Here is a 17,030-nt window from a genome sequence, read left to right on the forward strand (position 1 = left end):
GCAGCTGGTAATATCACAGGGCCACTGAATTCCACTCCACTGCACTGAACTGTAAGTGAGCCTGTAACAATGCTCTGGACAAGTCACTATCGAAAGGTCCACCTGATAGCAAAAAAAAAATATAGAGAGACGAGACAGCGACACACAATCCTCTAGAAGAATTCAAACCAAAAGTTAAAGGCTAAACCAATGAATCACCCCAACAGTTGTTTATGGACAGATATAAAATACCACTGGGAACTGTAATAGGAAACCCTAGTGGAATAAGGACAACTATAATGAACCAAAGCGTTGTATTTCATCCTGCTCCCAAGCTTTTGAAGGTGATAACCTGCAGACCAGATTAATGTTTTTTTTTTCCTGCATTTGCCGTGGTCACATATTATATCACATCACTCTGACTAGCTGTCACTGGAGATTTACAGCCCTGCAGAAATTCCATGAAGCATTTGGGCTGCTGCAGCCACTTTAACCTCACTCATTTCACTACTGTGATCGAGCAAAGTGATGGAATTGCTACCTAGCAGGTGACTATGAAAGTTGAGCTTTGTCATGCCCTCTAAAGCAGGAAGTGGGTCTCCCAGACTACATCTTCTTTTAGGGAAGGCCCAGATGCTAGATACATATTGGTGCAATGATGGCACCTAAAAAATGTGTTGGAATATCTAATGAGGCACAGAATTTGTTCCTGGGCTGAAACACCATCAAAGATGTAGAGTGCAAAAATGTAGCACTATATGCCCCACAGGGAGGAAAGAACTTTGAATAGGATTTTTTTTAAATTTAACTTTACAAAATTTGCCATCCCTCTTCTGTACACGGTTGAAATATCCGATACTCCTAGGGTGCAGTTTTCTAAGAGATACTTCAGAACCACCAGATTTGCCAAGCTGCTAGAAAAGGTGTTTTTTTTTTCTCCAGACACGATGAATACAGCAGCATTGTTACAATTGATCCTTCCTGATACCAAGAGAGGGAGAGCAATAAAGTTTATGGAGGAGAGTGCTTTAAAAGAAAGGGGGTGATTGCTTATGAATTTGACAGATTCCAACCACTGTTTTTCAGAAGGAGCAGAAGCACAGCCTCACGAGTATATAAAAAATCACTTATGGAATTCAGTTTCTCAATCCAACGACTGTGCATCGTAAGTGCTACAGTTCCACAGTCTTTTGAGATCCTAGCTAAACATCAAATTATAGCAGTTATAAAACATTTGTGTCCAAGGAAATATTCCAAATTAATGCATTTTAACAAATTCAGGAACTAATTCTGCACTATATTAAACACTTTGACCCACGGGACCCAAAATCTGATCCTCGAGAGTGACAAACCAGTCTAGGTTTCAGGATTTCCAAATGGATATGCATGAGAGAGGTTTGTACGCACTACCTCCAGGGTATGCAAATAATGCCTCATGCACATGGAGATCCTGAAAACCAGGCTGGTTTTAGGTCCTCGAGGGTCAGATTTACTCTGAACAATCCACTCAAGCCAAATGACACTTGTGTCCTCTAGGGTACTCCGAATGGCAGGAAATGAATGGCTAACAGTTAGGAAGAATGCTTCTCTCGCTCTTTTTCTTAAAGGCAGAGGGATGTGACTAATTTCCTGTATTTCTAAAAGGAATATTTTTGTTTGAAGAACCCAAAGTACAACTCGCATACAAGAAGGATCCATTGTTCACTATGTACCCCATCACCTCCAACATTAGTCCGGTTAAAATAAAGCAATAGTTCAGTTCAGTTTATTAAAATTTCTATACCGCTTTGCTTTCAGGAACCAAGTCATTTACAAATTTAAACAGATACTCATCAAGGCCAGGAGGAAAGTTAAAACTTGATACTATATTTTCTTGCCATCACACAGTTCTTGTGAGCACTCTCACCAGCCATCGTCACTTCTCCTGTCCTAAAGAACCCAGAACTCAAAAAATACATCACCCACTTAAAGAACATAAACAGGGTGGATACATAGATTCTCGAGGACATGTCCTCCTACGTAGGCTTCTAATCCCTTTTGGAATATGACACAGTTACCTGCTCGGCCTCTAACTGGTGTTAATCATTTGCTCTGTCTCCCTGCACAGACATGTCTACAGAATTGGCCCTCATTTAATTCTTCATCAAATGGAGTTTGAAGATGGTTTCAGACCAGTTTAGAAGTGTAAAATGACATTTCTGGACTGCATTTCAGACTTACATGAATATGGTGTGTGACTTGTACTGAGAAGAAATACAGAAGTTAATGCCTTCTATAATACTGCACACACTCCTTGCTTCCCGAAATGAAACATAAAAAGTAATATTAACTCTATGGAGTGATGAAATATAAAGCTTCACATTATGTTTGGTTTACCACATTAGCTGCTCTCAACCCTAAATTGGAAAAGAACCATGAGGGTAAATGCTTTTTTGTTACAGTTCTATAAAAGATGGGCATATTTGTGAAAACAGTTGTCACAAACACGAATGGACAAGATTTCGGCATGAAAGGCGACACGCACAAAATTTACTATTTCCTCAACATTTCATAATAAGGAAGGAAAAAATGGGCAGAGAGGGGAGAGGCAGTCGTAAATGCAGCTAGGGAAAAAAAAATAAGGAAAGAAACCCCTTCCAAGGATTTCACCTCCAAGACATTTCCCAGTAAATTCTATAGCCAAAAAATTGGCCAGAGCATGAAGACTTTCTTGCAATAATCCAAAAATCCTAAATTCTTCCATAACTACTTTTTTTTTTTTTTTAAAGCAAATCTTTAGTCTGGGGTGGTATTTCAACCTTGCCAACTTTTGAGTTGGGAGGGTGAAATTACTCATTTAAGTATGCAAGCTACAGTGTCCTTGTATGATCAAATCGATAGACATCAGCCCTCACCAACGGACTGCACATATATAATAAACCAATGAAACTCTGCCGTCCATCGCTCCATATCCAAAAAAAAAAAAAAAAAAAAAAAAAGACTAACTGGGAAACAGCCCCCGGCCAAAATAAAATGGAAACCAGTGCAGTTTGGGACAGGGTTATTATGCTCCCACGTGGATCCCTGTATGAAGGAAGCCACCAGGGATGCAGGCATTACCAATCAGACTAGACCAGATTAAGAGAAGGAATCTCTCCAAACATATGCAGGGCGGCATTGTGCAAAGCATGCCAGCTGCCGCTTTGTGCGTCAAACTGGGTCAAGGTTGTGCATGTCATCACCGTAAGATGTCTCCCCTCGCATCAGGCTGGAGCAGCAAAACTGAAGAATGCACTGTGATGCAACAGGTCGTGTGGATAGCGTACAGTGTCCCAGACGGTCACATTTTTTAAAAAAAATGTATTTAAATTTTTTTTTGTTTTCTCCAGAAAAGAAATGTCATTTGCCTCTTTATTTGAATAAGCAAGTCTCAAGCAGCTGACATGTCAGTGCCCTAATATGCCTTCTTCCCTCATTAGGATACAGCAGAAAGTTCAGCAATAAAAAGAGGCTGTATATCATCTTTCTAGAACATACTGGCACCAAATAGCTTCATAATGCAATCCATCCAATTCCTCTGCTGAAGGGCTTACATTTAAATATGTATTACTGTTACCCACGTAAGAAAGGGGAGATAGAGGTGAACAGTGTTCAGAACCCCTGCAAAGCTACAGTACAGGTGTTCATTCCTGGATCTGATGTACCTTTGCTGTACTTTTCAGAGCAATGATTATTTAGCTCGTCAAGTGGCCTGTGCTGCTATATAGCAGAAGAGATGAGCAGCTTATGGGGGAAACCCAGCTCATGAAAGCCATTTGATACAGGGAGGAGAGAACACCCTACAGAGTTAGAAAGGAGCCTACAGGTTTATTTTATTTATTTAGATTTATATTCCGCTTGTCGCACTTTTTTCAGCACTTCAAAGTGGATTACATTCAGGTACTGTAGGTATTTCCCTATCCCCAGAGTTTACCAGAGATCACCCCAAATAAAATCCTCCAAAAAGAAAAGACAGACACTGCTAGGCAGGGTCAACAAGATTGGAAAGGTATACTCCATTCCAAAAGCACTCTTTACACTGTGTGTGACGGGGGGAGGAAGAGTATTTATGAATGCCAGAGAGGAGGCAACGGTATTTTTGGAAAGTGGAGCATGTGCCTGTATGTGTGCCCTGTTCCTGCCAATTTCCATCCGTGTGCTTTTTTCAAAATTACATAGGCAAGTTCCATGGCGTAACAATACACGCTCACGTGGGAGTGACTGCCATCTTGTTGAATCTGACAGTCAACATATGCACCTATGCTGCAACATTTGCTAGTGCAATTTTAAAAGTCACCCACGTAAAATGAAAAAGGGCATGAAGGGAAAAAATCAGCATTGACACAAGTCATCCTCCGGCACTTCCCGTGAAGCATGCCTAAAAATCCAAAGGAGAAACTGCATGTTTGCAGACGGCGATCAAGCAACTGTGATTCACCTTCGCAGGTTCACAATATGCTCTATAAAAATCCATAGATCAGGTTGAAACGCCCATCCTGTATCAACTCAGCGTTTGACATTTGGAGGTCAGTTGTATTGAGAATTTTTCCCCCTACACGGTCTTTAGTTTTGCGATTTCTTAGGTAGTGCTCCTGAGTAAGGGTTGAATTCAAGAGCCAAGACCACCTCAGCCAATTGGCGCATGGTATGTCATTGATACGGATCAGTGGAACCTTTCAAATGGCAGGGCACTGCCCCCACAAATTACCAGGGGAAAACACCCTGAAGAAGGGTTGGAAACAGCTTACAAAGCAATATTTGCAAATGATGCAGGGTGCGAGTTACTATTTGCTGCCACAATTCTAAAATATTTCATGGTTTAAAGGCGGACACCCATTTTTTTTTTACACGTTATTTTTATATTAAATATACCGCACTGTTTCCGGCAAAAAAAAAAAATGTGGGTGTAAGTGCATTATCTAGTTGTGATCCTTTTAATAAACACCTTGGTTTCAGTAACAGCTATGCACAACATACTCTTGGTAGCAAGACTGAGTGACTAAGAGAATAGTATTACAATGCCGACATGTTTTGACCTGTTTGAGAATATAATCCGATTATTGCTAGTAAGAGGCTGGCTTCAGAGTGGTGTGAAGCTAATGCAAGACTCTGGTTATTGGGCTTGTTTTCCAAGCCATTATAAAAAATATCCCAGGTCAGCAAATCATGGGAATCATTAACATATGCAAAGCTAGCAGGCTTGATGAGCGGGCTTAGTGGTAGGTACCTGTTGGTCAGGGATAAGCTGAGAGGTGTTCGGATGTCTTCAAACATCTGAAGGTGCCACTGGGACTTCTCAAATATGCTGGGTGTCATTGGTATTCTGACTGGAAGCCGGAGTCTCGAACGACAATAGAATTGACCAAGTGTCATTTTGGGATTCCAGATGGCAACAGGGAAGAACCAGGACTAGCTCAACCTGTCAGCAACGACAGTGTCATTTAGCCAGTATCCCTTCTCAATGAAGCCCAAGCCCATTACCTTGGGAACAACTCAAGTCACTCAAAATGAACACATAGCCAGAAGGTGGGGCGCCAATAAATATTTGGCATCTGAAAGTTAACGATTTTTGTATTCTTGTCTTTTGTTTAATATTTAGAACAAAATACTTTTTCTTCTTTCACACCAAAACAGTTTGCACGGGCACCCATGTCAAGACTGCCACCCAACAACCTGCTTACATGAGTTTAGAGCATCATTCCAGACAGTGAATGCCTTCCAGTGTGAGGTGATGTGGGCAATGAGGATTCATTGAGACCTCTTTTGCTGTCACCACACAGAGACTAGAGAGGGGAAGGCCAGGGACCCCAGCTCTGTGTGCGCTCTCTCACCAAAATCGGGAATCCCACAAAGACTGTCGCCAACTTTGATGGACAGTGAATCCCGGAAAAGGCCATTCCCTAAACAAAAAGAGTCCTGCCACTTTCCACCCACATGGCAGAACTTTCCTGTCTCGCTCTTCAAGCTCCTCAAATATAAAAACAGCCAGCTCTTGTTTCTAGCAGCTTCTAGACAGGGGAAATAGCCTATCAGCATTTACTCTACACCTTGGGCCAGAAAATATCTAGCCAAACAAGCAGAACCAAAAATCAAAGCAACACCCTTTGTCTTTTTACATCCACCCAGTAAATCCACTCCTAACAGGAATACAGTTTAGTTTCAGCCAATTACCTTAAAAAAAAAAAAAAAAAAATTACATAGACGCAAACACTTGCTATGCCTGCTTATGACAATTTAATTTCAGAGGTAGCATGCTGTTCAGGGCTGGGTGATCTCAGCCCGACCACAGTTAACTAACCTGCGATTTCTGTCAGAGTGCTGCTGAAGTTTTCCACTGCCTTCTGCAGCCTACAGCAAGAAGAAACGCCTACAACTTTACCTGCACTTATAAAGTTTAAGAATGATAGACTTTTAGTACTTAAGGGCTGCTATCCATCAACACAGACGTCAAAAATAAAACACTTAGAAGATAACGCTGCGCGGGCATACATGTACACGTGTATGCTGGCTTTCGCCCAATAACATAGGCAGGTACGACATAAAATCGGCCGTATGCGTACACGTGTGCATAATCTTCTATGTACATGCGCATGTGAGCACAAATGCCGGTTCTACCGTGTAAGTGGGGGGGATTTTATTAGATACGTGTGTCGTCGCATTTCCCAGTTTCCCCGGTTAAAGGATAGGACTTCCTAACCCCGCTAGTTAACGTGCCTCCCCTTAAACCCTGCCTAACTAGCCTTGCTCGTTTTGTTCCATTACTTACAGCAGAAGTAGTTACACACTAGGGGACCCCAGCACGCAATCCATGTTACATATCCGGACCACCCAGGCCCTGCCCTGGCCCCTTTTTTTGCTTTTCCCGATTTGTGTGCACACTGGGAGACACGCGCCAGCCCGAGATAGTCGCATCTCTCCTGGCTTTGGCACACATAGGGCTTTTAAAATTCACCTTTTACGGCTTCATTTTTTCCATGCATAGAATTATGGCCCCCTGGCTGTTACCAGCAGCGTACCACACTTTGGGATAAATGTGGTTCCCTGATCTTTGCCACGATACACTGGCGGACATTGCTGATTTCACAGCTGCAAAGACCGGCGTGCTATTAACCGTGCCGCACGGACTGCTGGCAGAGATGAAAACATCATTGCTCGATTTTGACTCTCTGTGATGCACACAAGTCACAGCAAGGGATGCTGGAGTGCACCAAGCCATCTAGAACTGGGGTTAGGACGCCTACATTATGGAAAGAAGAGCATGGCACCGTGCCCAACTGGCACCATGGCTTCTCACGTTTACAAAACTGCCGGAGCCGAGGAGTCTCTCTTTCTCCAGAACTGGACACAGTCATTTCCATTATTAAAAGGCACTTCAGCACCAATTAGATTAGCAGATGATTCGATTTTGGATTTTAAAAACGGAAAGGGCTATTCGCATTTCACTTATAAAAGGCATCCCAATTGAACTGAAGACCCTGGAGGGTTTTTTTTTTTCATAATTTGACTACAGCTAGGGCCCTACCAGAGGTGACAAAATTCTGTATTATAAAAAAAAAAAAAAGTATCTCAGGCATTGCCTGCATCTGGGATATAACTCTGAAGTCAGGCACCCTTGGCTCAGATATCATGAAATCTCAGATGTTAAAATGGGGTAAAGTATGGTAAGTACTTAAATGGAAAGCTGCAGAAAAAGGGGGAAAAACAAAAAAACAAAACAAAACTATAGTCCTGGACACAACTGAACCATAGTAGCAAAGCATAAATGGGGGAAGGAAGATGGCAAACAATTGCATAACTTAGAAATAATATCTGGTGACATTTAAAGGATTGCACACACCCACAAATCATCTACAAAATGCTTTCCATTATTGCTCTCTGGTGCTTAATTTTCTTTTTTTACGTACAATGCAAAAAAAAAAAAAATACAATTTGAACTGGGGAGAGGGCGTATAATGCTGCTCACTATAAGAAGAAGTGTACACTTTTAAGTACACCTCCAGTGGCCTAAGTACGAAGAGACGTTAAGGGCTTGACTGGGGGGGGGGGGGGGGGGGGGGGGGGGGAAAGCTTAGTGGATCAGGCCCTAGAGAGCAACTTTAGGAGAAACACTGCTCATACTGGCATCTTAACATCCGGAAGAGAACATTGTCTGCACTGAGAATGACCCCAGCAGATCAAGCCCCTTCCCCTTCATGCTTATATTTTTCTTGCTCCAAGCCCACCAAACTCGTAGACAAGTCCTCCATTCACAAGGAAAGAGAACTCCCCGAACAAACGCACATTAACCATCGCTGATTTCTCACAGAACATTGCCCTCCGGAGAAATGTTGGATGAAGTAAAAAAAAAAAAAAAAAGCAAACAGTTAGTGGTTCCAGTTGTGCAATCAACTTATCAGCCAAAATTTATGGGACAGCTGCCTTGAGGAACCGTGGTGTCTTTTCCTGGCCAATGGCCAAACTAGCCAAGCTCTTCTCATACTGCATACAAAAGCCCAGCACCCACACAAAGCAAACTCTTTTATTTTTCTCAGATCAGCCCTCGAATGATTACACTGCTTATTGATAAAAATAAAATTACAAAAATAGGCCCAGCAAGCTGACGGTGGGGGTGGGGAGGAGTAAGATTTCAGTAGATTTTCCATGTTTGCACTTTTTTTTGGGGGGGGGGGGGGGGGAGTGGTGGGGGAGAAGAGGAGATTCACAATTTCTAAGTCAAAAATTGCACTGCAATGATAATGTCCCTTCTTCCAGCAAAGGCGATGTAAACAAGACTGGGAAAGCAATAAAAATTGTAGAAAATGGGACAAAGTTAAACCGAACCAATGGAGCTAGCCTGATGGCTTGAGGGAAGCATTCAATTATCGGCTTGGGATTCCCTACTCCTCCGGTTGGATGTTGGGTTCCTACACTTTGTAATTGGGGGAAGCTGGTTCAGTTTTTTGGGCAAAGGCTGGCAACGTTTTTTTTATTTTTTTTTGTTAAACTAAGGTCTTCCTTTTGTAACAATGCCCATCTTTCAACTGCTCTCATCTGAACCGAGGGGGGAGCGAAGAGAATCACGTCTTCCTACAGCTACTCATGGTCAACCTCGTCCCTTTCTGCCCAACTTATCGACCTCGAAACTCAATCTCTTCCATGGCAAAATGAAAGATTAGAAGGTCTACACTGTATTCCAAGAAGAAATATGACACCAACAGGTCAACGTCATGTTAGGTACAACTGCCAGAACTTTCTGCCACTGGCAAAAGATGGTGTGAAAAACAAAATCATGGAACTTACCAAAAATTTCTCCGTTTTTGGCGTACTCCGTCACAAGGTACAACATGTTTTCAGTCTCCATCACCTGTTGATGCAGAAGGCAAAACCACTTGTTAACCAGTAAAAATCTTTAAAATCAGCATTCCCGTCACCCCTATCTCAATTAGGAAAAAGCATCACACGTGCCCCAACAAGCAGATGCATCTTGCTCATGGGCACGCATGAGAGGTCACTTGTGACAGTGATTAACCAGCACCAAATCAGACCGGCGATTGTGGGGCAATCTATAACGTTTTCCCAGCATGGGCTGTGTACAGGGCTTTAGTGGGGATTGCAGGAGCATAGAATGAATTTAAAAATGTGCCTGTAACTGGAGGTAATTTTCAAAGGCCATTTACTCAAGTAAAGGGCATTTACTCGAGGAAAACCCTGTTTTCCTCGCATAAATGCTTTTTAAAATCAGGCCCATTTTGTTTACAATTGCTAGAGAGTGAACATGGCTACTTGTCATAAGGCTACAGTCTACTGTCAAGGAAACAAAACACAAAATATCAGGAGGGTTTACAGGTGCAAACAGGCATTCCTCGCATAAAAAGCAGAGAGTGAGATGTCGGAAATGGTGCACATACTTATGAAAGTCCCATGGGTGTGTCGTTCCTCCCAACCCAACCTATACACCCAGTTAAACACCCAGAAATGCCTGCTTTTAACCCAGCAGGTAGCGTGAGTGCTGGGAAAGCCCGCATGGAGCTTTAAGCTGGGCAAGAGGTAGCAGTTTAATTCAGGCCAATTTACCTAAATGACTTTGAAAATTGCCCTTCACATTTCTTTACAGGAACACATTTTAATAAATAGGGGGGGGGGGGGGCGCCTCTCAGATGCTCCAGACTGCTCCAACTACTAAATAAAACCAATTTAAAATATTTTTTTTTTTCATAGCACGGTTTCCTTAACCCTATGTGAAATTCCTTCTCGCTGCATCCAGGGGAGCCCCTTTCACGAACGTCTGAACTTCCTGGCTACCACCACCACCACTGGATGTTAAAAGATCAGTTTTGTATTCTTGCATGGCAGAAAAAAAAAAGAAAGTCCAGCACTGTTTAATGTGAGAATTGCAACTCAACTGGCACTTGCTTCAAGTTAAACCCATCAAGAGCAGCCACGTTAAAAAAACAAAACAAACCTTCATCCTTATTCAGTACAGCAGCCCCAACTCGCTGAGAGAAGGATGCAGATTAGACCTCATTAAATCCACTGCCTGACAGGTGCGGCCTATGCCGAGCTCCTTGCGAGGTATTCTAACAGTTCTGCTTAGAGTTGCTTAATATTTACTGCACTTCACACATTTATTTGTCTTAAGAAACTACTCCATGCCATCTCCTGTTCACCAGTAAACAATGAGTGGTTTAGTGGTCAGAACAATGGACAGGGGAACCAGATCAGGGTTCAAATCCTGCTTCTGCCATTGTCATGCATTCTGGCCCTAAGGTGACTTTGCCCAAGGTCACATGTACACCCCTATTATCTGGGGGGCCACACAGGGAAGTACTTAGTACCTCCAACCCTTTACCTCTCACTGTCTCAGATACCCATAGACTATAAGCTCTCCATGACAGGCACAATGAATTTATATGTAAATTTGTTTTAATGCACCCTGGCTCAAGGCATTTTATAATTGCTGAAGCAAAATACCACCAAGACTGAAAACGCAATAAGAAGTTCCATGCAGAAGTAATGGAGCCTACTTTTCAGGATGTGTTCACATGCAGATGCACCCACGGGCATAAGGGGATCCCCAAAATAATATCCCACGAGGATCCTCTTGTCCCTGACACATCCTGAAAGTCTGCTGTGAACAGGACATCAGACAGAAGTTATTATTAGGGAGGGAAGGACACACAGACATGGCAATCTCATAAGCCTCCTTTCTTGCATAAATTAGGTTAAAAAAAAAAACGAGGTTTGGAGGGGGGGTTTAGGGGGTAATTATTGATTTTGTGATGCAGGGAGCTAGTATTCAAAGTCAGTCCTGGAGAAAACCAGAGTCTTTTAGGGTTGTGGCACTTTTGATTGGACAAAACCACATATTATCCACAGTATCTGACCAACTATGCCTTTAGCAGGCCTGGAGAAATACAAACTCAGGTGCAAATGCTGGAAATTCTTTGCCCCATCAAAGAGGACCGCAGAGGCCCATTGTGGCAATCTCCACCTCCCCCACTTTAGCACAAGGCCATCACAAATCTTTCAAATATTACTGTACGTGAACATCGCAGTCCCTTACCGGAGGTCAGATTGGGGAAAACAGCGATTCTTAAAATTGAGTCCTTTAACTATGCACGTTCCTGGGGCAAAGTCATGGCAGCTCTGGATACAGAGTCGCATTTCCTGCAGGGACGTCAGACATCAAGGTCCCACTGCTGCAGGGCTCCTGGGTCCAGTTTTCATGGACCACAATAAAAAAAAAAAAACATGCAAAAGGGAGAATGTGGTTTTCATAATCTAACCTCCTAGGATCAGTGACCGATGCGTGCAGTAACATGTTTAACAAAACGTGCATAGTGGTGGCTCTTTTTAACCAGTGCTCTGACTGGGAATCTAGTGATGCAGTTGACCATTCATGTCCAATCAGATGTGGCTGAGATCACAGTCTGCTGCTCTCATGGGGGGGGGGGGGGGGGTCGATGACATCATAAAGGCACTTTTGACATTCTAGATTCAAACCAAAACCTTCTCTGGCACAGAAGACTCAACTTTTTTTTTTTTTTTGTAAACACTTATTTTAGCCAAAATGACATTCACATATAAAATGAACAGTGCGCAGATGCTATCCTTCCTGTTTGCTTGTGAATTACAGATTCCCCTCTTGGCTGTGAGCAGTGACGAGATCAATGGCAAACCCCTTATGTACTGGCTCTGTCAGGGATCGCTGCATGTCCGCACAGTGCCGTACCTGGTAGAGCTTAATAATATGGGGGTGATCCAGCATCTTCATGATTTGCACTTCCCTGTAGATTTTCTCCAAGTTCACGGCATCCAGCTGAGACTTGTCAATAATTTTTATTGCAACCTGCAAGATGGAGAAGGATAATATGTAAAAATAAAATTAAGAAAAAAAACGTACAGAAAAAAAAATGCATTTCTGCTCTCAGGTTATTATCAAAACTGAATAAAATGCACACAGTTGTAAGGTTTATTTTTATTCAAAATGCAGGAACTTATGACTCCTTACCATTTCTGTGGGTAAAATTTCCCTTCACTGAATAAACCAGGATTCCCCCAAGCCACTCTATTCAGTCTTTCAGGCCACTGCATTTTGCTGCCGTAGCTATGAACTGGGAGAGTCTCTGGATTTCTTGGCCAGGAATGAATGTGGGATGTCAGATTTTGTCCCTGTCCCTTTGTAAGAGATTGGGGTGGGGATATGGGGAATTTTTATTTTTTATATAAATTTGTGATTACATTTTATACCTTTTGTTATATTGATTGGGATTTATTGTATTTTAATATTATAATCGTAAGCCGCTCTCAGTCCTTTTTGGGATGAAGGGATATAAAGCTAAAGGCTTAATGAAATGCATGGTAATGACAGAGCACGGGATCCAAACTCTTTACCCAGTGGTCAGCTTAACCACCAAGTTACCCAAGCTCCTTTTCCTCATACCTGCACCCCTTCAGAAGGTCCGAGGCCCTGTCACGACACCACACGTGCAGTGAACATTACACAGCTCTGACCCTGTATAGGTTTGAGGACTTCACGACTTTTAAAGCATTCGTATAAAGCGATATCTTGGTGGCAGGAGAACAAATGGATACACCAACGTGGAATTTCTGTTTTAATGAAAAAATAAATCTGTCCCTTTTACTGTACAAAACGTACATGAGGATACATCATTCTGCCACCTTTTTAAAATATTTCATTAAAGATAAATATGTCCGAGAACTAGAAGAGATGAGAAATGAGAAGCAGCTGCAGTAGCCAAAATAAAATGGAAAACTAGGTGAAAAAAAATATTTGAGCAACAATTCCAGTGATAAGGAACACGATAGCAAGTGTGTGTGTGCAGGAGTGCGAAAGGTCCAGTTTGCTTGGGAGTCTTCCCAACAAACAGAACACAGAAGATAGACTGACCAGCAAGCAAAGGGATGTGAAATCATTGGCAGCAAAGCTGAGGACTGGCAAACTTCCGAGGAATGTTCTCTGGATTGCAAATCCCTCCCCACCCCCCACCTGTCATAACTTCAGCTGGCAGCAAAAGCCCTTGAAACCTCCCCCGCCAATCACAAAAGAAAAGGTTTGGATAAAATACTGCTCCTAACAGTACAAAGCTTCAGGTGGCGTGTGCATGCGTTTTCAGCATATCCGAAGCACACGAAAACAGTTTTACCAAAACATTAATGGAGAGAATAGATCAAAAGTCCAATCAGGAGACAACTGTGCTTAATTGCATCATGCCTGCTTTTACATAAACATGGCACCTTAGGATACAGTCAAGGTTAATAGCATAACCGGGTTTAAAAAAAAAAAAAAAAAAAGCTTGGACAGCTTGCGAAAACTATTGGTTCTTATATTTTGTTGTATACCTGATGAATGTGTTTATGTTTGCATTGATTTCTTTATGCTGGTTCAATAAACCTTGATTTATATAAAACAAAAACAAAAAAAAGGTTTGGACAAGTTTCTGGAGGACATGTCCATTAACAGTTATTAACTAGGCAAGCGTAGGATCACCATCTCCTACATCTGGGAATGAGCAACAGGGAAGGGATCTTCCCATTACGTGACCTGGATTGGCCACTGTCAGGCAGGATGCTGGGTTCAATGGACAAGAGGGCATGGTGTGTCCTATGTTCTTAAATGAATCTCAAAAAAAACAGAAAGCCATGAGAACACAAACATCAACTCCCTGGCACATGATGAGAAAAAAAAAAAAAAGTCTGCTTTCCCTTTCCTGTGGCAACACATTCACCCTGGCGATAAACAGAAACGTTTTGAAAGAGCCCACAGGACCGTCTGTATCCTCAGTGCTCCTGCGCGGCCAGAGTCAAAACACGTTTTCCTGAATCGTTTCAAAACCTACACGAAAGGGAGAGTAACTGCAGAACCTCCAAAAAAAAACAAAAAAACCCCCCAAAAAACCCCAAAGTATCAAAACCATGGGCATCAGATCATTGAAGTAAAGCCCTGTGCGAAGCTGACAACTGGATCAGTAATAGGGGCCGAAGTGACGCTCAGGAGGAAAGTGCGCAATTGTTTTGGGGTTGTACAACGGTTGCTTAAACAGTGCTCACAAATTGAAAGTCTCCCCTTGGTGCTCAGGAAAACTAAACTCAAAATTAAAAAAAAAAAAAAGTCTCCTATTTTTTTTTCCAGCAGTGCCTAATTGTACAAACACTTCTTTACAATTCTATGTTACAGGAACACTCAGTCCCTTCCACAAAGTCCCAAGAATTTCCTGGGGAACTCAGGAGCCCTCAGAAGTCTCAAAAGGTCATGTCCAACATCTTTTTCTGTTGGTCCTTTTAAAAATGGCTTTCGTGACCTACATAGGCTTCAAAGAGTCCTCCTCAAAGTCAATGCCCGATTCAGGCAAGTTTTGGAACACTCACCCCCTCCTCAAAGTCCCAGCTGCTCCCAGCAAACTATGTCCGATGATCACTCCCTCGTCCCATAACCCTTTATAAATTCTGACTAGGATGGTAAACACTGACTAAATAATATCCCCCCCCCCCCCAAAAAAAAATAAAAAAATTCAGTGACATTAAAAATGTTTTACAATAACAACAACCCTGCATTACCCTGTGGCTAGAGGAATCCAGGCAGTTGTGCGAGTTCCTCTGACCTGCCCAACAACAGCAGAGCCTGGTGAAAAGTGGGCACAAAGACCGACGGTATGTTATGACTCTACCCTCCTTCTGTGCATCAACATCCTTTTTCAGGAAAGGATATTTTGGGATGGAGAGGAAAGTTATTTAATTGTACTCAGAAGAACCCAGGCCCAGGGAGATAAAAAGTAACTTCCCCTAAGGGTCACATCCAGTTGGTGCCAGAGCTGGGATTAGAACCGAGGCCCGGGTCTTCTTATAAATGTTTGTGAGAAGGCGCACCCAAGTGCCGTACCTGCACAGGGATCAGCAGGGCCGACTGTTTCTTTAAGGGGGCTGGTATGCTGCCCTGACTTGCCCTCTAACAGTAAGCGGACATGTGCCGTCAGCATCAGCTGCTTACAGAAAAGGAGAAGCTGGAACCGTGGCTTGTGAAACCTGAACAAGGAGTCCGGCTCAGCTCTTTCCTGCCCATTACCGGGGGAGGGTGGGGGAAAGAGTCACGGCTGCTGCATCTTCCATAGGAGAGCCAAAGTCAGCAACTTTCAGGTCCACGGTCGTTCTGGAAAAGGCAGCTGCTAACCCGCCTAGGTTTGCAAACCTTTTCAAAATGGGGGGGGGGGGGGGGAAGAATCTGTTGCCATTTGCTGTTCTCTCTTACATAATAGAGAACCTATGCCTTGCTCAACCCGTGGCAGAAATCTATCCCAGGAAGGGTTCCAAAGGCCTGGCAGCGATAGTGCCGGGACCGCTGGGAGAACGTGTGCTGGCCGATCAGGTCCGGGTGGGTTCCTAAGGCAGTGTGCACCAAGCCTTGGGGGGGGGGGGGGGGGGGGGACACGACACTGACTGCGCACAGCATAGCCGACTCTGCCAGGGTGGACAGGTGGCACGGAGGTTTCTCCAGGAAACATCACAACAAGAAAATGGAGAACTAAAAATAGCGATTTAAGAAAAAAGGGGTGACTCAGAGCTGGCAAGAAGCCGACGGAGCACACGTTGCTCTCTCTCTCTCTCTCTGTGTATATATATATATATATATATATAACAAAAATATCTACACTACCAGTGTCTCATGGAACACAGCACCAAAGGAAATGAAGCAAATCGATCTATAACACAACAAAATACATGGAAAAAAAAAAAAAGCACATGTCTTGGTCCATCGTTTCCAAACCTGTCATCCCCAGCACCAAACACCAGTCCCACTTCTTCAACAAGTGTCGGGAGCAGATTATAATCTGGGGCCTGGAGGCACACGACTGCCACAATGAACATGCATGAGACAGATCTGCACACCACGGGTCTTCAAGTGTGTGCAAATCTCTTCGCCCTCCGACTCATTATGGATATCCTGAAAACCAGACTGGTCAGGAGGCTGCCTCCAGGAGAGGATGGGGGAAATCTCGGAGCAGAAGAAAACCCGGGGGGTTTATTGATCCCAGAGCCATCATCTGGTTCATTGCACGCGGTTCACCTTAAAGCACGCTCTGGCAATGGCCAGTGGGCGCGAAGCAAAAATAAGCCATGCTTCGGAGTGGCAGTAAACAGGCACCCAGACACCCACTGATCTGATGGCCCATTACCACGCCTGCCAACCTAAAGTTCAAATTTGATCTTAGCAATTGTCATGCTATTAATCTCCTATCAAAGGCTTGCTTTGTTCACAGCGTGGAATGCACTGCGGTTGCCTCAGTTAGGATGTACACAGGGAACAGAGCATTACTTTTACGTGTCAGAGTTAAATATTAAGAGATCTCAGTTAACAGAATGGACAATCCCAAAGGTTCTGGAACAAGCTGTAATCCCCAGTCTATCGCCATCGCGGCCTCATTGTTCAGTAGCAACCAGCCTTGAAAGCTTTTAGCACACCTCATGCTAAGGGAACACTATGCCAGGTATTCACAAGCCTTAAGGGGGTGGGGGGGGGGAGGTGAAATTATGTCCCG

The 17,030-nt window shown here is 43.3% G+C and overlaps 1 protein-coding gene across 1 annotated transcript in view; it reads right to left on the bottom strand.

Annotated features, from left to right (window-relative positions):
• SIK2 (salt inducible kinase 2) overlaps positions 1-17,030 on the bottom strand; it is an 84,343-nt gene that overhangs the window by 57,673 nt on the left and 9,640 nt on the right. The window contains 2 exon segments of the mRNA XM_029572825.1: positions 9,277-9,340; positions 12,209-12,325. Coding sequence (XP_029428685.1) covers positions 9,277-9,340; positions 12,209-12,325 — 181 coding nt within the window.

This window comes from Rhinatrema bivittatum, chromosome 12 (assembly GCF_901001135.1).
Source record: "Rhinatrema bivittatum chromosome 12, aRhiBiv1.1, whole genome shotgun sequence".
Taxonomy (NCBI): Eukaryota; Metazoa; Chordata; class Amphibia; order Gymnophiona; family Rhinatrematidae; genus Rhinatrema; species Rhinatrema bivittatum.